Raw genomic sequence first — 22,735 nt, 5'->3', positions numbered from 1 at the left:
TTCCAACACATAAACTTCAGGGGACAAATTTGAACCATAGCACTTACAAACACAAATTCTGCTTTCTGTTCTGTGTTCTTAGTCTCCCACCCTACCTAAAAAAAATAAATAAAAGAAAGAAAAGTTTTTTCTTTTTAGTCCAGGGCTGATTTAAGGGGCTAAATTATACTTACCTTATAGAAAACTATAGAATTAAGACATGAACAGCCTTGTTTCCCTATAATTAATTAGACATAATACTTTTTCCTCTCAATTTGTTTCTTCCACCACCAAAAACACTAGATACACATTTTACCTTCCTGCTTCTTTCCAGTAAGGCTAAGGACATGCAACCAAATCAGAATCTCCCTTCTCTCACCAATAATAAAACCATGAAGTTGAATGTAAAGTGTTCAGTTTGTTCTTGTGCTCCTTGGGAAAACTACTAGTCTTTAAATTGTCAGTGCAGCTGTTGAGTGAAAATTATTCAGAAAGATTAGTATACTCTCAAAACTAATTTTCTGTCAGACAAGTTGACTATGCTTGCAAAATATTTATGTCTAAGTAAAGACAATGCCTATTTACATCCATAAGAGACTAATGAAAATAATTTGGATTTAGAAAAAGATCAACCTCATTTCAACTCAGTAACAAATGACAGAAGTACCCTGTGATGACCAAATGCTTGAGCAATGCAGGGTGACTGCCATCACTGAGCCAAAATGTGATCACGTTTCAGAATAAAAGGTTGACTCCTCAAAGCAAGCCAGCTTTTCTGGGCAGAGACGGGCACAGGATGATGGTGACCTCTATCAACACCTAGATGATATGTGAGAAAGGGTGAAATTTGTAGCCATAAATCTTTCAGAAACAAACTAAATCTGTAGTTTATCCTTAATCTGAGAAAGACAGAGAAAACAAAAATACAACAACATAACGGTGCTTGGAAAAGAGCTAGTGGTAAGATATGGCTTCTATTATTATAAGAACTGAACTAATGGTCAGACCTGACGTTCTTCTGACTGACCTTGGGCAAGCCCCACGACCACTCTGAATATGAGGGTCTTCCAAATGTCTTTCAGTTGTAAAATAAGTATTTTAGATTTAAAGGATGTAAGTGTGGGTGAGGACATATCTTACCCCATTGTTGTATGTTAATATCTACCACATATTTAGTTCTTAATATTTAAATGTGGTGACATTGATATTTAAAAAAACCTTAGAATTAGGCCTTGATGAAAACCCTCACACATCTAACATTAACCAAGATAAAATAAATTTAGGTCATGATACGCCAACCAACTCAAGATAGAGAATAGTGTTATGTTCAAGTTCCATAATGCAACTTGATACAGTAAAAATGAAACTTCCTCTTAAGTAGAAAATTTAAAAAAAAAAAAAAAAACTCTTACTAAGAGATTTTTTGGGGTTGTTAAAGGGGCCACTTCAAATTTACTAGAAATTCCTCAATACACAAATAGCTGACCAAAGTGAAAACGATCTATAAACTATTATTGTTAAATTTTACTCAAAATAATTGTGTGCTTTTTGTATCTTGATCTGTCAAACTTTTTTTTTTTTTTTTGGCAGCTGGCTGGGACAGAGGGTTTGTCAATCTTGATGGTGGTACAGATGCAGATGACCAGCTAGATTTACACTGGGCTGTGTGAAATTAAGTACTGTATCAATAGTTAGTATGATCATCGATGCATATTTTTTAAATAGCTATGACAGATGCATCTGGACACGTTTTATTATAAAGATAAATATTTTCAATAGGCTCCAGTAAAGGCGTTATCTTGCATTAGCTATAAAGTATGTTCCCCATCACATCCATAGCAGCCAATTTACTACATCTTTTTCCAGTGGCTTCCTTAAAAAGCAACGTTTTTAAAAAAAATCCAAAAGATTATAAAAGAACACTGTTTGGAGGTAAGATGTGACAATGTCAATAAAATAAATGTGTAGGGTAAAATTTCCCAACTTTTCCATAAAGTATTTTCTACTGTACTATAAATAGGCCTCTCTCTATACTTGCCCTTCAGGAAGTCCATTCCTAAAGCAGAGTTATTTCAGGGCTCTCTCTGTTGATTAGATAAACATGATGTGACAGGAACAATTCTGAGGCGCATTTCTCTTTTAAAAAGTCCTTTTAAAAGTCTGTTTAATATGTTCTTAAGTGTTCACATTAGTACAACAGAAACAACTTTTTAATAGAACATATTATTCAGGAAACGTTTGTTAAATCTGGCTAAAGCTCTTAAAAGGCATTTTGTAGCATCCTACACTCTGGATTCCATAACTCAGTTTAAACTTCAGACACCCACTTGTGCCAGGGTCAGTGGAACAAAAAATTCTATTTATCAAAAACTGAATTTCCTGTTAAAGTGAGTATCTTCGATACTATTTATTGAAAGCTATTTACGTCCTACATGTATTGCTATGTTTGGCATTTACAGAAACTACCAGCAAACTTCAATATCACTCTGCTTTAGAAAACTTCAACATTTTTGGTATGTGAAAGAGTTCCAAACAATTTGACCTTGCAATGTGAATGCTCTGTCTACCACAGCAGTGGCTTCCAGGGGAGCTACTGAGCAGCTGTCATGTTTCCCAACAGAACAGGGTGTAACATTCTTTTGCTCACCACGTTTATTTAATGGCACAGTCTAACTCTCAGGGAGTGCAGTGTGCTGAAAACTTTAACCATTATCATTCACTATTGTGCACCCTTTGCTATACTCTGTAGTATAAAATATTTTTACCTATTTTAATCTCTTAATGATAAACAAATAAAAACACACTATTTTATACTATTTGGGTCAAATTAATTTTATTATGCTCCATGATGAATTGCCACCAGTGCAACATCCTATTCACTATACATTTCAAAAAAATTCACATACTAAACAAAATTTCAGTTGTTTGAAAATGAAATGATTGAAAGTCTTTATGAATCTCATACATACAATACGTGGCTAGCTGAAATTGTCTATCACGTAGCATTTAGATATTAAAAAGCCTCATGCTAGTTTGTTAAATGCGAAGGCTACCAGACAATCATTTAGCTGGAGTATATATGGGAGGCGTTCAGACAATGCACAGAATAGTGCTGCCCACAGTGCAAGATGGTGGAGGACTGAAACATGCAACCTTACTTGGTAAAGCGGATTTAGTCTTCATGCCTGAATTGAACTCCACAGCTACTGGGTTTTAACCAATAGTAATTTAGACTTTGTGCAAGTCCTTTCTTTCTTTCTTTAAGAAAAAAGAACAAACTCAATTACTTTTGGCAAATTATATACCCATCTTACATGTTTAAATTGTGTTTCTAACTCAAAGATTTAATATCCTCTCCTCATGGCAGCTCCTGATAAATATTTATCATACCAAAGTTAGCTGGCAAACCCTGAATTCCTTGGCCAAAAGTTAAGAGAGATCTTAAATTGGCATTATCTTAAAGACACTTCTAGAAAATTATAAACGTTTTTTATAATGTCAAAAACAAAAAAAAGGAAAATGTTTAACGTTATTTAAAATAATTATAATGTTCTATTTACCATTTGCACAAGTTCCTCATTTTATTGGTCAGTAGTTGTCCAGCCTCATCCACACCAGACTCAGTGAGCTCAAGCCACAATAAAAATGATAGTAAGCAGAAAAAGGTTTCTAGCAGCAGAGGGCACTGTTTTTGCAAGAAACAAAAAGTCTAGAATCTTTCCCATGTGCCTAAATTACTCTTGCAAGGAAGGTAACATTCTTTAAATAACTTAACTATTTTACTGCACCACTTACTGCTTTCAGCAACAAAACCTTTAAGTTATTTTTTATGATAATTAGATGCATGATCACTAGAGATTATGTGATAACTGGTTAAAATTCAAGCCACTTCTTGCAGGTCCAGCCTGTCAAGATCATGCCAATACTAGATTTTGGTCGGTACAATTCTAGATACCATAATTTTTACTTGGATATTGTGACTATAGTAATGAAATACATTTGGAACTACATTCTGCATATGACTCAATGTGAGAAAAATATGTGTCTGTATTTAAATCAGATAATTTTCTACCTAAAATTTAAAGTAGGTAGGTATAATTAGCTCTATAAACATGAAACCACCACCTTGAGGCTGATTAGTGTATTGTAGAGAGGCAAGGAAACCCTAACTTTAACACACCATTTAGTATGCATAACAAATGTGCAGGTTGTAAAGTTTAATTTTTAAAAAATCTATCATTCAGTTATGTGTTGCAAGAAATCTGACACTGGGACCACCAATATTTTAAGAAAAATGGAACTCTTCACCTGATATTTAACAAAAACCTTGAGAAATTATCAAAATAAAAATATATATAGCATGTTAGATTCAGCATGACAGTGTATACCTTTGCCAACTAGATTAGATTTTTATGGTTGGTATTTCTGAATACCTCAGTCCAGACAAACTGCAGAATAAAAGTACTTAATTCCATACCATTTTAATAATGTTCTGATTTGTATAACATTTTAAACCAAATATTAGAGTAATCATAATGTATACCTCCCCCCTTCAGTTTCATATAGAATGAAATTATTCCCTAACCCCCACAACTCCAACTTAAATAACTTTTCTGTTTCAGAAAAATACCAAAAATACTTTTAAAGTTTTTACCAAAAAGAGCCTGCTACATCTGCTATAGCATAAAAATAACCCCACTCAAGTACAGTATATAAGGTTTCCTTATGATTCCAGCCTGCAAATACCACTGCTGTACCAATTATAGGCAATATTGCTGTAAGAAGTGTGTTGCTGATTTTCCCCACCAGTATCTCTGCAGTGATTTTATGTAGAGCATACTGTTAAAATTTGAGAAACTGCATCAGTGTAGAGAACTGTGCAATGTATCAGCTTCAACATTCATTTATAGCATTGTATTCAAAATGAAGGGGCTAAAGAAACTAAAGTTTGCATCACTTAAAAAAGAATGTAGTGCTATACTAGATTTTAATTAAGAAAATTTAGGTACAGAAAAAGTAGGGTATGAAAATAGTGTTTTCCTTCTGGCATTATAACTAAATTACATTAAGATTTTTGTCAGTCTCACATATACTATTTAAACTCCCTTGTTGATGGAATGAAAAATATTCACAAATCAAGTGAGCATCCTGGTGTAAACTTGCACACAATAACAGGGAGTAGCTTTGTAGAGGATTATGACAAACCTTTACAGATTAAATGAGGTATTGCACAGATTAATTAAAAAAAAGCAAAAAAGGCAACAAAAATATACAGCAAATTGGTAGAACATTTACATGATAATTTTACAGAATCCATAGACAGAAAGTAGTGTTTAGTATTACACCTTAAAAATATATATATAATATATAGATCAGTCTTCCCATTCATCATCATCTTCAAAGTCTTCTTCGTCATCTTCATCTTCATCTTCATCTAGAAGAAAATCAACAAGACAACCAATTAAAACATATGCATAAATAAAATGACACTACATAATTTGGGGGTAATTTCTAAAACATTTAACTCCTCAAACACAAACCATTTCATTCCTGGAGAAGTCTGTTTACTAGTATAGTTTAAAATGAACCTAATAAAATACAGCTAAAGAGTGTAAAATGGTGACGTGAAGATTAGAACAGGAATCAGAAGATTTGGGTTCTAGCCCTTTAGTATCTATGTAACAAATTTCAACCTGTTTCTTAATGTATAAAGTTATATTTGGGTTGGCCTTTCCAAACTTCAGATTCGCCTATCTCAAATCCAGCTGCCTTCTTGTACTCTTCAACATAGATTCTCAAACTCAAAACTTCTAAAGTTTTCTCTCTTTCCCCATCCCTCTACCCTAGTCTGCTCTGCTGCAATTAATGGCATCATCCCCCTCTCTTGTGATTAAGCCAAAAACCTAGAAATTATTATTGATTCTTCTTTTTTCACCATCTAATCATGAAGTCTACTCCTTTTCATCACTTCCAGTGCTACTCCCACACTACCATCATATCTTGCTTGGATTACTGCAACTACATATAGTCTATTTGCCTCAGAACACATGGAGTTATATTACTTAAATTCTAAGTTTTAAAAAAGATCATGTTGCTACCTTTTAAAAAAATCTTCCTGTAGCTGACCACTGTTATTTGAATAAAATCTGATGTTACCTCACTCTGTAAGACCCTATATGTATAGCTCAGTTATTGTCTCTTCCCCACCCTGAAGCTTTTCTCATAATGCTCTCTCCTTCAATTCACTGTTTCTAGTAGGATACCCTCCTTTCTATTCCTCAAACATGCTAAGCTTATTCCTGCTTTAGAGCTTTTGCAGTAGCTATTTCTTCTGTTTGGCTGAGTCTTCTCATCCTTTAGGTCCCACTCAAAAACCACCTTCTCAGAGAGGCCTTTCCTGACCATCCTATGTAAAGTATAATCCTCCTCCACAATCAGAAACTGTCTATATTATTACTTTATTTTCCTCATAACCTCACCACCACCTGAAATTATCTTATACTTTGCTTATAAATTTATAGTCATCACACCAGAATATAAGCTCCACGATGGCACAGATTTTGCTTGCCTGGTAAATAACAACTGTAGCAACACCAGATCAGTACTGCATAGAAGCTACTAAGTACTTCTTGAATGAATAAATATTTAGATGTCATCAAATTCTATGCACACATTTCTAAATTTTACCAACTTTCCATATTTACTAACCTTTTAAATATATATACATACACACACACACACACACACACACACACACTCTTCATAAAACCCATGAAGATCAAGTCTGTAAAGTGAGACAGTGGCTGAGCAATTGCACTTGAAAAAAATAAAGAGCCAATAAGAACTGAGTATATAACATATACAAGGGAACTTCAAAAAGCTCGTGGAAAACCAGAATTAAACAACAGTATGACTCTTTCCATGAACTTTCTGAAGAACTCTCATATGTGGGCTAGATGTACAGAACACTCTTTTCCTTCTATATTCCCCCTATAAAATAGATTGTTTGAAGGTTTCTATAAAGAAGTACTTGAGTTCTAGTATTAAAACTTGGATATTAACAGAAGCAAGAAAGGTATGATTAAACTAAGTTGTTCTTTTATACTACTAATTATTTTTTATTTAATTAAGTCTGATGGTCAGCTCTAAATCATTACAGAATTTACTTGCAAAGGAGTTTAACTGACTTTGTGTTAGTTTCTGCATTTACTTTTCTAGTAAATAACAGCTACCCAAAGCTTTTGCTAGACATGCTTCACAAAATTCACCTGGATTAAAGTATCAAGTATACCAAACTATGCTGACATTTACAGAGTAACAAAGGATAGGGATTTATCAGCATCCATGGTAAAGAAGAGGAAGTAGCTAATAATTCCATCATCAGGTCCTGTCACAGAAATGACAGTTAAAAGAAATGGGTCTGAAAATAATTAAAAAGCATTCGATATATTCATTTATATTAGCAAGACTATTATATAATATTAATTATATCTTTCTCTTAAAAAAAAAATAGGGAAGTATTTAGCAGAACCCCAAAACATCAGAACAGAATAAATGCTTTCCCATGACCCCATATTCACTGAAACCTTATATTTCCCTCGTCCGGTGAGAATGAGAACCTTTTATTTATCTCTTTGATATCAGCAGCTATCAAGATTCTTCTTGAGCATTTTCTATATCTAAAATTATCTTTTTTATTTTCTTTTCCTATCCAGCCTAAGCTTCATAGTGGTTAGTTACTTGAGTTTACTCTCAACAGTCTTAATTCTAAGAATTCTTAATTCTTGCCATCTCAAGCCTTTGCCACAAGGCTTGAAAGTTTTCCACAGCTGTGCCAATCCAATTATGTTTGCCTATGGGCCAACTGCTGTATTCACTCACTGATACATTGATGGATGAGCCATTTTTCCTGCCTTCAGGTGTTATGAGTGGTATGAAGACAGATATCTAAATGAATAAGCTGAGACTCACTACTGATATCAAATTATTGCTGAATGTTATCTAACATGTACCCAGGTTATAAAGATAAAGTGAGAAATGGCCTATAAACAATTATCAATTAAAGTAATCATACTTTTTTATAGTATTGTGAATACGATTTTTTTTTTGTGGAAAAATAAAAATAGAAGATAATATAAATCTTTTCATGAACTTCTTGAAGATCCCCTATATCAATTATTATGCCACGAAAAAACAGTTCAGCTAACTTTTCAACTTTTTAGCATGAAACAGGTCAGAAAGTCATGTTTTCCAAAAGAAAAATGTGGCCAACTGCCGATGAGAATAATGTAATCTAGCAGATGAATGTTTTTTCTAAATAAACATTCAGGGAAGTAAAAAACTAGGAAAACCAAGCTTCTTTAATGACCATCTGTAAAGAAAAGGTATCAAAAATGCGATTGACACATTGTTCAGCTATCAACTCCAGCTATCATTACAGTGATAGGCAGGAACTTTATCAACACTAAGTCATAAAGAAAACACAGTAGGTGATCCTCATACCCATGGTTTCTATTTTTATCCTCCTACTCACTGCTGAATCCACTGACACTGCTCCTGTTGCTAAATCTTAAAGCTCAATAATTCCCTGTCCTCATTTTTGATCTACCAGAAGCATTTGACCCATATGATCTCACTGTCCTCCTTCAAACATTTTCTTCATCTGGCTTCTAGATAATGCATTCCCTAGGCTTTGTACCTTACTCTACCTCTTCTCTATCTATATCTGTTTCTTTGCTGATCTCATCCAGTTCCATAACTCTAATACCATGTATCTATGTATATCCTATTGACATGCAAATTTTATTAACAGTTCAGACCTCTCCCGTGAATTCCAGACTCATAACCAAATGCCTACTAAACATCTATGTTTGAATTTTTAACAGGTACCTCAAACTTAATATGTAAAAAACCAAACTCCTAATCTATCCTCTCAAACTTGCTCTTCCTAAATCTGTTAAAAAAATTCCACACTTCCAGTTGCTCAGGTTAAAACCTTGGAGTTATCCTTACCTCCTCTCTTTCTTTCAAACCTCACTTCCAATCCATCAGCAAACCCAGTGATCTCTGCATTCAAAACATAACTAGTAATCTAACCATTTCTCATTGGTACTATAAACCTCCATCACCTCTTGCTTGGATCACTAAGACTCTTCTGCTAAGAACCCTCCAACGGCTTCCTGTCACATTCAGAATAAAAGCCAATGTACTTTCAATGGTTTCTAAAATTTTACTACTTGCCCCAACTACCTCTTGTCCTGTATGCCTTACTACTCTTTCCGTCGCTCTCTTGAGATAGCCAAACTGATCTCCTCATTGTTCTTCAACCTCAAGGACTCTGTCATGGCTCACTCCCTGAAGTACTTCGGGGGGGGGGGGGGGGTGTGTTCGTGTGTGTGTGTGTGTGTGTGTGTGTGTGTGTGTGTGTGTGTGTGTGTGTGTGTGTGTGTGTGTGTGTGTGTGTGTGTGTGTGTGTGTCAGGCTAAAAGTAATAATAATAGTAATAAAACAACATCTACTGAATTCTTACTTGTGTGTGTGTGTGTGTGTGTGTGTGTGTGTGTGTGTGTGTGTGTGTGTGTGTGTCAGGCTAAAAGTAATAATAATAGTAATAAAACAACATCTACTGAATTCTTACTTTGTACCAGGTCTCAATTACCACCTACTTCTAAGGCATTTCTCATTCGATCATCCAAAAAAAAAAAGGGTCACCTTTCAGGAAGCAATTATTCCTATTTTACAAATGAGAAAACTGAGGCGGAGAGAGATTAAATAACTTGCCCACTCTTACACAGCTGACTACTAAGTGGCAGAGCCAGGAACACAAAGATGTATCCAGCCTCAGTGTTTCCCTAACCTTAGCCGTCACTGACCATGTTCATGGATTTTCTTAAATCTGAGCTCCACTATTATTTCCTAAGTTTTCAAATCAATTCCCCTTTTAAAAACTTTAATCAATTTAGCCTCCACCCAAAATAATGCTTGATGTATTAGTTGTAAGGTGCTGTGATACATTAAAATAAATATACATGTATAACGATTATAATAAAGTTTGCCCACACCATACACAAAGTCATACTGTGTACTACCATACAGGGGAAACATTACCCTCTGCTAGGCAGCATCTAACCTTTAACACTGGTCATTCTGTTCCTACAGACCCACCCATTATTTCTGTGTTTTCCCCACCCTCTCACACAGTGATCTAAGAAAGATCTAAGAAAGAAAGTGCTAGAGGAACATGCAAGAAGGGAGGCTCTCCCCTTGCCTGTCTTTTCTCATTATTTCTAGCTGTTAAAAAGCAAACTTCAAGCAAACAACACAACCTAACTCCCCACTCCCTGTGCCTTGAGAGTTTTTCTTCCCTTCCTCAGGGTCAGAGGAGAAAGACTGCTTCAAGGAGGTATGTACATTGCGTGGGTCCTGCTACAGGCTCTCCTGCCCTATGCCAGGGTGATACTGAGAGAATCTCACAGCTGCTGGAATCTAAGAACCCTTATCTCATCCCCTGCCCCACCTGCCTTTCTCCCAGCCATGGAGGGTCTCCCATAGCTCAGACTACCACAGATGTGTTCCTGGGCATCCCAGTTTCTTTTTAATTCAATAAATGTACCAGCAATCATTAAGCACCCACTATACCCTAATTCTCAATGCAATTTTGAATAAGAATAACAGTCAACATTAATACAATGCTTACTGTGCATTGGACTCTGCTCTAAGCACTTTTAGTATTTACACATGAAATTGCCATTTATGGAGATCAGATTTGGCAGAATACCACCAATTTTATAAGGTTCAACTTACTATATTAATCACTTAATAAAATAACTCTAGAGGCAGATCCTTTATTATACTCATTTTATAGTTGAAGAAACTACAGGAGAAAGAAAGATTAAGTACCTTGCTCAAGGTTATTATGCCAGTAGTGGTAGAGCTGAGCTTTAAACTTGGGGACTCTTGCTCAGAACACTTAACGATGATGCTTTCTGTCTGTTACAGTAAAAGTGCCAGAAAAAAGAAAGCCTTTTGTTTAGAGGCTAGACTCTACATTTCAGGTGCATTCTGGGTAAAACATACTTTTGTGCGAAAACCAGAATATGGTGGTTAGAATAGCTTTGAAATCAGGCAGACCTGGTTTTAGATCCAGGTCCTGGCCAAGGTTTAGTAGCTATGAGGCTCTGGGAAAGTTTTCTTCCCTCCCTCCCTCCCTTTCTTTTTTTCCCTCTCAGACCTTCAGTTTCCTCATCTGTAAAACAGGAACCTTAAAACTCCCTACCTTCCAGAGGGTTGCCACATTAAATGAAATAAAGCATGCAAACCACTTAGGTCAGTGCTTGACACAGAATTTTAAGAGTCTAACAAATAGCTGTTATTGTGTGAACTGGCATTGTCTGGGTGGAAAAAAAAATAACTGTTAAATCCCAAATAGCTAGGTTACAAGGAAATAGCCCATGTCTGAATCAAAGACAGCCTGCCTTTTGAATTAAAATCACAGAATCCTATATAGGAAAATACTTAGGGATCATCTCCTCCAGACTCATTTTACAGAAGAAATTACAGAGACCCAGAAGGGTTAAATACCTTGACAGAGAGGCCATTCACTTTAACTGAAAAGCACAAATCCCTGATCTCATTCACTTCCACCTTACTGCTCTGACTCTTGAAACTGTACTTTTGGAGTGATGCGTTATTTATTTATTTATTTTTAACTTCTCAGTATACATCATGGTTGATTTTCGTGACCCTTTATCCATTCCTCTTCCCCGCTCCCTCTATACTTACTGCTCTTTCCATCTGACACACTTTGTCCAGTTTTCTCCATGGTTCACTCCCCAAACTACTTCTGTTCTTTTCTTAAATGTCACCTCAGTTAGGCTTCATCAACCCATTTCAAAAGGCACCTCCCTCCCACAGCCTGTAACTCCCCATCCCTCTTTTCTGCTATATTTTTGTCCTTAGTGCATATCACCATTTAATACATATTTTTCTAATTTATTTTATTTATTGTCTGTCTCTCTCTCACTAGAATGCATGTGCCATGAGGGCAGAAATTTTTGTTGTTTTGTTAAAATTTTATTATTATTTCACAAAAAATATTTATGGAATGTATTAATCTATTCAATCTTTATAATGCAGTATAGGAACAAATATGCCTATTTAAGCAGCAGATGCTGCTCTAGGATCTTAGATATTCACATCCTTACAGAGAAACAAAGAAAATGAGTTGGCCAGCTAGTTCGGTTGGCTAGAGCACGTGCTGATAACACCAAGGTCCGGGGTTTGATCCCTATACCAGCTAGCCGCCCTAAAAACATATACTGAGCACCTACTATATGCTAGGCAATCTTCTAGTTACTTACATACTATTTAATTCAATTCTCACATCAATCATATGATTTATATATTCTCTGCATGGAATAAATAAGAAAATTGAGGTTCACAGAGATTAAATAAATAGATCTAATAAGAACAAAGATCAGACTCTAGCACATACTGAAGAAGTTCTTTAAGTAAACCTCAACAACTCCAATCAGCAAAACACATATTCTGGCTCTTTTTTAAAAACAATATTCATTACATTGTGATGTGTACATATTTAATAATAACCTCAGAATAGGTACTGGCTTATTCAAATAAACCTTTTAGGAAATGACCAAAAAAAATTTTTTTTTAATTAGTCTTCTTTAGCAAACTCCATAAACAGTGGGAATTACCTAATTTCTCAGCCCTACTCCTCACAGATTAGGAAAACCTACTAAATTTCTTATGAAATAGGAATGTCATAGGAATGAGATCCAGAAATCTCAAGCCTTTTTTTAGAGGTTGTTTGCCAATGATTCTATCTGTATTTCTCGTAAGAAACAAAATTGACATTTTTCCAAAGTTGTTTTTCCAATTCATGGTGTGACTGTGGTGTTGTGGCATCCATTAAGTTTCAGACAGACTACTCATTGAGCAACAACTTTTAAAAATATGCCCTAGAACCCACATCAGTAAGTTACTCAATTAGCAGAAAGAAAGCTAGCAAACATAGTTATAAAATAAGAAAAATAATAGAACTTCGAACATTCAGGTTAATTAAACACACACACAAATACCTGAAGAATGAATGGCTTTGCTCCTTTTCTGCATCACTTCCATTAATGCACCTACAATTCCTGAAGTGGGAGCAGGTGTTGGTGGTGTAGATTCTTGGCCATCAGACACCTTGGAAAAGAACATTAGCACTCAATAATAAATCCTCAGCAAGGAACCTCTGTCACCAGAAAATCTTACTTTCTTAGAATCACTTCTTATCTTAAAAGAAAATTTTAAAAAGTAAACTAGCAAACCCAGGAAAGGATTAACTAAATTAAGAAGAAACAAACTGCTACTTTAAAAGAATTGTTCAAGAAATATTTCCTATCCTTCTTAAAGTATCAGCCATCAATACGTATCCAAATCAATGGTCATATTTAAACAAAAATTAAACTCCTTCCTGAATAATACTTGCCCTTGCAGCTGGGTTACTTCTGTTCACTCTAGGACACAAAGCCTCAGATGACAAAACTTTAAAACTATTATTGAGGGACATCATTTTATAAACACAGGGTAATAGTTATATTCCTAGAGACGTTAGTTGGGAAGCACGCTCAAGATATCTAAGAGCAACTGTAGAAACTTAGGTTCTCCTACAAAAATTCAGCTTTACATCTCTATATGTCATACTTATACCTCATGTGATATAATGTTATAATTAATATGTATATATTATAATTCAAAATGAACCTCCTTTCTCATAGCATACAATTTCTCTTTAAGGAGATCAGTTTCGAAGCTCACAGGCTGATCTAAGTGTTACATATACTGAGAAAAGACCTAGATATATTCTAAAGATCAGATGTGTTATATATGTTGAGAAAAGACCTAGATCTATTCTAAAGATGAGATGCCTCTTAAATCCATGCTATGCTAATGATTAAATGTTTTCATTCAATTAGTTATGCCATCATTTTCCTCCTAGCCAAAGCTTCTGAGATCTAGAAAGTTAATTTCCTACATAACAAAATAGTTTTCAACTAAAATGTCTTTCTGTCACCTTCATTCACCTCCTAAAAAATCTACCATCCATTACCTGTCTGAAGTCCTGCAGAATACTTTACACATAAAGGCTCAGAAAGAAGTATGTAAATGTAGACAGGTTGGGCTCTAGGACAGGAGCTGGGGAAACTACAGCCCATGGGCCAGATCTTGCCTGTCCCTTTTTATAACCTGAAATCTAAAATGGTTTTTACATTTTTTAATGGCTGAAAGAAAATGAAAAGAATACTTATGACATGAAATTACAAAAAATTCAAATTTCAGTGTCCAAAAATAAAGTTTTCTAGAGCACAATCAAGCCAATGCATTTATATTGTCTATGGCTGTTTCTGTGGTACAAAAGCAGAGTTGTGTACTGACTAGAGACCACAGGGCCTATAAATCTAAAATATTTACTATCGGGTTCTTCACAGAAAAAAGTTTGCCAGTCTCTACAAGATTAAATAATCTAGAAGATTAAACGATCACCTAACCCAATTCAGAGAATCCCAAATTATCTGCCATCACTGTCAGAAATTCTATTAGAACTCTTCTAGTTTTCTGTGGAGTTTGATTCTCTACTAATCTAAATTTCAGAACACAGAAACTTTAGAATATAATTTAGTTTTCATAAAGTTACTGGTTTGGATTTACCATGGCAATTGCAATTGATTTCGAGTAGGGCTATTTTTAATTTCCCACAGTTTAATAAGAATTTTCCTTTTTTTTTTTTTGTCTTTTTCGTGACCGGCACTCAGCCAGTGAGCGCACCGGCCATTCCTATATAGGATCCGAACCCGCAGCGGGAGCGTCGCTGCGCTCCCAGAGCCGCACTCTCTCAAGTGTGCCACGGGCTCGGCCCAAGAATTTTCCTTTAAATTAAAATACCTTTAAAAGTAAAGTCTACAACAATAAATTGCAAGCATGCTGTAAAATTCCATTTATAACAAGTTCTAGAATAGGCAGTATACGGCAATCAGATCAGTGATTGTTTTTGGAAGAACTGGGAAGAGGCATGAGGGAACTTTCTGAGGTGACAGAAATGTTTTACAGTTTTATGTAGAAGTATGGGTTACGTAGCTACAGGCATTTATCAAAACTGAACTAAAAATCTGTATATGTAAAAATATTAAAAAATCTTAATGTTCAAAAACTAAATAGCAAGAGAAAAAGTAAAAGAAGAAACTTTTCAAATATGTCTCACAAATCACTTTAAAATTCCATTATGATAGATGATCTAAAATGAAAAGAACAGATTACTTACAGATTTCAGTTGAATACCCTGTCGTATCTGGTCTAAAAGTGCATCCCTTCCAGAGCAGGACACTGGACGACTGTTCTGTTCCACTTTTTTTAGCTGAGCGCCCTCTCTAATTTGATCTAAAAGAGCTGCTTTGCTTCCTGCAGGAGTTGGAACTTGATGGTCCCCATCAGATGGGAGGCCAGGGGGAGGTGGTGGCCCTGGTGGAGGTGGAGGTGGAGGCGGTGGGGGTGGCGCCACTGACCCCGCCACAGACAGAGGTGGAGGTGGTGGTGGAGGCCCTGAAGGTGCTGAGGAGGGAAGGGCTGGAGGTGGAGGAGGGTACATCCTATTTGGCGGAGGTGGAGGAACTCCTACTCCTGGCCTGGAAGGAGGCGGTGGTGGAGGTGCAGTTGTAGGAGCTCTTGAAGGCGGTAGAGGAGGAGCACCTCTTCCCCTGGCAGGAGGAGGAGGAGGGCCTGAGCTATGTGGGGGAGGAAGAGGAGGAGGTGGCCCTCCCCTTGATGGTGGTGGAGGTGGTGGTGCTGAAATGAAAATAGAAAAAAAAACAAGCATGCTTCCTCCCCACCAAAGACCATACTGAAAGGCAACTCACTTTAACATGAATAAAAAATAATACCCCCCCCCCAAAAAAGGCCTCGTATTTGTGTTTTATGTTACAAAGGTATCTGAGCATAGATGATATCTTACAATTTTATTTGGAAATCCTTAGCTTAAAGATCACCTTCTCGGTGTTTCTTGAAAAACATTAGCTAAAACAATAGAATTTATTTTTTAGGAATCTCCAGTTCTGAAGGCAAGAGGAATAAACACTTTTCTAGTTTACACAGTAACAAAAATATAACAATGAAATTCAACATTTTGAATAAGCATTACTTTACATTTTAATGAAAACTGATGGATACCTTCCTTCTTTAAAGAATCAAGTACACTTAGTTTTGTTTTGTTTTTAATAAAATAAATTCACATTCAGAATTACAGTTATTGTGCCATAACCTATTAGAATTTACTCACATTAATCCCAAATATAATGTTTTCTTTTAAAATGTAAACCTTTGTCATCTAATCTACATTTGTACTTTTATTTTATAGAATAATAACCCATATTTCTAAAAGATGGTCAACAATTCTAATAATGGCATTAAAAGAAGCTAGTTGCTCAGTTGAGACATTCAATTGCTTATTCAGGAGATATGAACTGATTTTTAGTAAGTTAACAGAATTTCTATAAACTGCAAAATTAAACTAAAGTTATTAACAAAAAACATTGATTATGGTAGCAATGATATTTATATCCTTATTCTACTTAAGTGAAAATGTAAAATATAATGGGAAAACAAGTTCAAGTGCAACATTAAACTACATGGGGGAATATGACTAAAAAAGTTTTATATTTTATCTGTATTACATTTCTAGAGACATAATTTTACCAACAGGGCACACAAATTCACATAATAATGTACTTCATTATTTCTCCATTCATTTAAGAAAAATTAACTATTTTTAGGAGTAGAAAAATCCTAGAATCTCTAATAGCTATTTGTACTTACAGACACAAAGTATAATATGTCATTGATAAATATTCCTACCCAACCTATTCAATTATAAATAGTCTGTGGGTTCCTCATTAATATGGGTCAAATGTGTCCCCCAAAGGTCCATGTATTAGAAACTTAATACCTACTGTGATAGCGTTAAGAGGATAAGAAATCCTACTATGGTAATTGAAAGGTGGGGCCTTGAAGAGGTGATTAGATTCTAAGTACTGTACCCGCACAAATGGATTGATCCATCCATGGAATAAAAGGTGTGGTTCCAACGGCTTTAAAAGGAGAGCAAGTGAGGAGGTTAACACTTTCTCTTGCTCCTGCCATTCTTACCATATGATACCCTACATCACTGTAGAGCCACTACCAAGAAGGCCCCCTGTACTGTGTACTTCCCAGCCTCTGCAACTTTATGAAATAAATTCTATTTCTTTATAAATAATCCAGTTTCAGGTACTTTGTCATAAGCAACAGAAATGAACAAATATACTCATCCATGGATTCAACCAACCACGGATCAAAAATATTCAGAAAAAAAAAAATTGCATCTGTACTGAATATGTACAGATTTTTTTCTTGTCATTATTCCTTAAACAATACAGTATAACAACTATATACATAGCATTTACATCGTATTAGGTTTTATAAGGCTGGCCAGTTAGTTAAGTTGGTTAGAGTGCAGAGCTATAACATCAAGGTCAAGGGGTTTTTATGGCCAGCCACCAAAAAAAAAAAAAAGAAAAGAAAAAGAAAAGTTATCAAAAAGGTATAAATAATCTACAGATGATTTAAGGTATATGAGAGGATATGCATAGGTTATATGCAAATACTGTATCATTTTTCATCAGAGACTTGAGCATCTCAAGATTTTGGTATCCGAGGGACAGTCTAGAACCAGTCCTTCAAGGAAACCAAGGAATGACTGCACCTACCTTAATTTAAATAACAACAGGCTTAGATGCTCAGCATGCAATCATACAAGAGAGGGGATAAACACCTTCATTGAAAGGGTTTTGAAAAGGGAATAAAACAGTATCTTCTGATTTCATTTGAGACAATCACAAGAATCATTTTATAAAAATTGCTATCAAATAATATCATAAACATTGGATGAAACATGCAGAAAGGCCAATACTCACATAGATACTGTCTCCTGACATACAAACTGTTCAAATTGGAAATAATATATAGCTGAAAGCAGTAGAATTATCTGCTTAGATACAGGCCATCACAGTGGGACATTCCTATGATTTACACTCAAAGTATATTGGAGATCTGGGTGTTGCAACTAAGATTCACCTTATACTCTAACTGAACCCAAAGCAAGGAGACTGAAAATATGCTAAAAGCAGAGTCCTTTTCTAACATATTTGCAAAGGGCAAAAAAGGTAGGATGTATGTATTATGTATACTCCTTGAATATGAATATCAAACCCTTCAAGCAGAAACAAAATTTCATTTTAATCAGTTTTAGGTTTATATTTCAAATAGCAATGATATTTGTCTAGATTGGCATTTTTACGATTTGGTCATGTTATTCAAGGGAAAAATAATCCATCCTATTCTATTATACAAGGTATTAAATAGGCAATCATTTCTCATGGTTTAAACAAAAACTTTGGATTCATAATCTTTTGTATGTAGAATTATATCATTTTACATACAAAAGATTAAAGTTCTTTTGAACTTGCTATAAGCACATTTCTTGGAATAATTTGAGGTCCAGCTAATACTCATTCAAAAAGACACTAAATATTTGTTCAGGGAAAGGGAGAACCTTAATTTATAGTGAATAAATTATCAATTGCATCCACTCTGAGTGTAACAAGTTCAGCATTTCTGTTATCTTGAAAAGTGACAGAAAATTTCTCTGAATTAAAGAAAATATTTATTACCAACTTCCAATTTTTATAGTCTACATAGAAAGTATGCAAAAGACATGCTATATCTCAAGGTAAAAACATGAAAGAATTAAAACAGGAGAGGAAAGGCCAGATAATACAATATTAATTTGATGTGCATGCATAAAAATTGTCTGCTAAGCAGACACCACACACTGCTATGAGAAAGTCTGATAGCCTACAATTTTTCAGAACTCTAAGGGTCACCACAAACACCAGAATAAGATAGACAATAGTATTTTTCAGTTTTTTAAAAATGAGATAAAGTGAAAGGCATGAAGCAAAAGTTATAACAAATAAAAACTGCTCTTATTATCAAAGCTTAGTTTAAAAGACTGAAGCCTACAGAAAAAAAACAAAAAACCCCCCAAAAACAAAAAAACCCAAAAAACACTGTCTTGACGGCAAACTAAAAGGTTGTTACACTTAAAAATAGTTACTAGTTCAGATCATATTAAGACTATTAGTAGGTAACTCTCTAGATATTTATATGAATTACAAGCAGAAATTATTAAATAACATAACTTATAAAAGAAATGCAGCATTACAGAATCCGGGAAACATTAAAGAACTGCTCTCTTGCATTCTTACCAAGATAAAAGAGATATTAAATTTTATTTAACATAAATTTTATTTTATGGGAATACTGACAATTCCCTGAGGAGGCATTTGCAGAACTATGTGATTTTTTTCTGTTTAATTTCTCTTCCCTGATCCAAATTAATGTAAACATGTAAATTTATTTTATACAGATCACTGAAAAAATGTTAAGTGTGAAAAGCAATCATTAAAAAAATTATAATTAGTAATAATGAAAACAAAGGGGTGCTCTGGACAAGAGGCTTTTTTAAAAAATCCACAGTTTCAATAAAAGTACCAAAATAATAGAAAAAGTATAAGCTCTGACTCATACAGAAATAAAATTTCTTTTCATTTTAGCATCTTCTACACCCAAAACATTAGTTACATTAGTACAGGGAAGAAAACCTCACTGGAAATTGTATTTGGAAGCAGGATATGTGAACTCTCTAGCTCCTTTGAAAATCAACACATCACAGCATGCATAATATAGAACACTGGGTCAAATGATACCCAACATACATACCACTCCATTGTGGTGGACCTACAGAATAGATTATAAGTTAATGGACTTCAAACTATTGCACAAACACAAAAAAATATGCTGGAAATCACAAGTCTATTACTTTCTATAAACCTGATTACATGATTTTACATACTGTTAAGAGAATTGATTCAGTAGGTTTTACAAAGCATATTTTTAAGACAACTTTGTTAACTTCTTTCTAATATTTTTTTCACATTTTTGAGTATTAATTTATACTATGTGATGTGCCTAGAAAACATTTCCTTAATAAACTGTTAATTTGCCTTTTTATTCTTCCTTTTTAAAAAAATCTGTCTTAAATAAAATCATTCTTTGGTGTCTAAAAGGTTCCACAGTGGGAGTTAGGTTTTTAAATATAACTGTTCCCAAAGCATGTTTTTTAATGCCTGTGTCTTTTTAGTAATTCAGTTAAGGAAAGACCTTGCCAAACTTAATGTTAAAAAGCAGGTAAAATAAAAAGCAGTAATAATAAAGTTTTAAAAAAACAAACCCAATCAAGCTAATATAGTCAATTGTCAGTTACAGGTGCTCAGGTAAGAGGGCAGCAGAATATATGGTCCAATAATGTCAAGAGTAATTTATGAACTTATAAATTCAGAGAGCTGAGAGCCCTTTGAACATCATTTAGTCATGTAAGGTGTAGGTGGGTGTCAATGGTGGAGAAAATGAGTCAAGAAACACGGTAAGGTTCTCAAGATCCTCCAGCATCTGCACATTAACAGTAACTGTGACTGACTGGAAGCATTTAAAAAAAAATAATGGTGCTGTGCCCAAGATGTGTTTTTAAAAAAAAATCCACATAGTTTTGAAATGTAATTTGTTTACAAAGTAAGATAAATTATCATCATGCTTGTTCAGCGGAACTAGCATTGTGCTTCCACAATAACAATTATAACTTTATAACTTGTTGTTTATATATCTGTTTCCATGCTAGATTGTGAATCATTTCTTTACATCAAAATATCCTGAGAACAGTGCTGGATAATAATGTTTACTGAATAGATGAATTAATGCATGAACCAACCAATAAATCAATCAAAGGCTGACTAAACGTCAGCAGCAAAAAAGACACAGGTAAGCCGAATACCTAATGAAAAATGATAGTTGAATTCTTTAGAAGAATGCTTTAACTGGAGCTTTTGCTTTGCTACACTGTCTATTATGAGTACGCAAAAACTAGGAAGAAGAAAAGCAGTCCCAAATGAATAAGGTGCAAAGAGATGACTGTCATATTAGAAAATCTGAGATAATTGTTAAGACACAACTAAAATACAAGGTGTTTTAAATGAAATATCAGATCTCAAAACGTTGCAAACTGTTGTGCTCTTGGTACCAAACAAAAATTTTATATTTTATCCAAGAAAAAGGTGTGTATTTCAAAATTAGTATAAAAATTTACATTATTTTATATTGTAAAACTGCTTACATTACTGATTACAAAGTGGTTACATTTAAATTATAATAAAAACAATTTTATAGGTGGTTTCTAGGATTCATTAAGTAAAATATGTAGGCAACTATAATTTTTTATTCTAAAATAGAATAGCCAGAAGATTTTGTATGAATTTTTATGAATTTAATGTAAGACTTTTTAATAAACAAAACCAGTCAAGTTTTTTAGTTATACCAAAATAATGTTAAGACAGAGTATGCTGGGCCAAATTAGTCGTCCATAAATTCAAATATTCTTCTCAAGGAAGGGTTCACATGAATGTGTACATAGTTGTCTTTCAAAAGAAAAAATAGATCAGAATGCCTAAATAGAAATAAAAGTTACCTTGCCTTCGTAGTTCATTTTTAACAGCTTCAACACCTCCTGTTTTTTCAATAAAGTCATATATAACTTTTGATGTTTCTCTGTCTTTAAGTTGTGCCTCTGAGATTCCACATAAATCAAAAAGATTCTTCAATTCTGGATCCAAATTATTCAGCTACAACAGATAAAATAACTGCTAACTATAAAATCTATCTAATTTTACCTATAAAATTAAAAAAAAAATAAGCCTAATAAAATTTAATTCTCATTTCTGTCCTTACGAAATTACTTTAAGTTTATAAACTTTTAACATGTTTATATTATTTATATGCTAACTAAACTGTCTTCTTAAAAAAAAAAAACAAAAGCCTGAATAGATAAGAACAAAAATATTTTCTATTTCATCCCACCACTTTTTTGTTCCTGCCTTCAAAAAAAGGACATCTCATTTAGATTTTTACTAACCCATTCCTAATTCAGACATCTCTAATGCTCATCCATTCTACCTTGTCCTAAATAAGATTTAAGTACGATCACGAATAAACACAAGAAAAGAAATCAATCTGAAAATTTGAAGGCAAGACCTCCTTGTAGCCCAAGCACCATGTACGGCGTGTAACACAAAGAGGCACTCAATATACGTTTGTGGAGTTAACATTGTAGTTATAACAAAAGTAACCAAAAGGATTTTTGACCCCAATCACAAATAATATTTTACTTCAAAATAACTTATCCACACTAATTAATTTTTGCTAGCAGTTTCACCTACCTTGCTCACAATGCTATAAAATAATGAATGATGAAATTGCCAAAAAGAATAGTAAATGAAAAAATCCAAGTAATTCAACAACTGGATATAAAAATTTAACTATACTTCTTTCCAATAATTTGGTATATATTACCCTGAAATTCTTACTTAGCAGAAATAATTTTCTTCACCTAGTTTTCAAAACACAAGGATTTTACTTAGATGGTATATAATGCTAAGGAGTAAAAAAATTTTGTCTTTAGAGACTTAACCACGAATGATAGAATAATACTATGGTTTCAAACCTCAGTGGTCGACATACATAAACACTAGCACATTCAAATAGACACTAGAATCCA

The 22,735-nt window shown here is 34.1% G+C and overlaps 1 protein-coding gene across 2 annotated transcripts in view; it reads right to left on the bottom strand.

Annotated features, from left to right (window-relative positions):
- Positions 1-2,804: 2,804 nt before the first annotated feature.
- The window catches only part of WASL (WASP like actin nucleation promoting factor), an 82,911-nt gene continuing 62,980 nt past the window's right edge, over positions 2,805-22,735 (bottom strand). The window contains exons 8-12 of one of the 2 annotated variants that reach the window (XM_063099464.1): positions 21,650-21,803; positions 19,852-19,869; positions 15,302-15,822; positions 13,077-13,185; positions 2,805-5,413 (exon numbers count right to left, since the gene is read on the bottom strand). In XM_063099464.1, coding sequence (XP_062955534.1) covers positions 5,352-5,413; positions 13,077-13,185; positions 15,302-15,822; positions 19,852-19,869; positions 21,650-21,803 — 864 coding nt within the window. In that variant the 3' untranslated portion in view covers positions 2,805-5,351. The remainder of the gene's footprint in view (positions 5,414-13,076; positions 13,186-15,301; positions 15,823-19,851; positions 19,870-21,649; positions 21,804-22,735) is intronic. The other variant, XM_063099465.1, reaches the window with a different exon arrangement.

The sequence above is a fragment of the Cynocephalus volans genome, chromosome 6 (assembly GCF_027409185.1).
Source record: "Cynocephalus volans isolate mCynVol1 chromosome 6, mCynVol1.pri, whole genome shotgun sequence".
Taxonomy (NCBI): Eukaryota; Metazoa; Chordata; class Mammalia; order Dermoptera; family Cynocephalidae; genus Cynocephalus; species Cynocephalus volans.
Note: the sequence above shows the minus strand (reverse complement) of the source record. Positions and strands in the feature narration are given on the sequence as shown.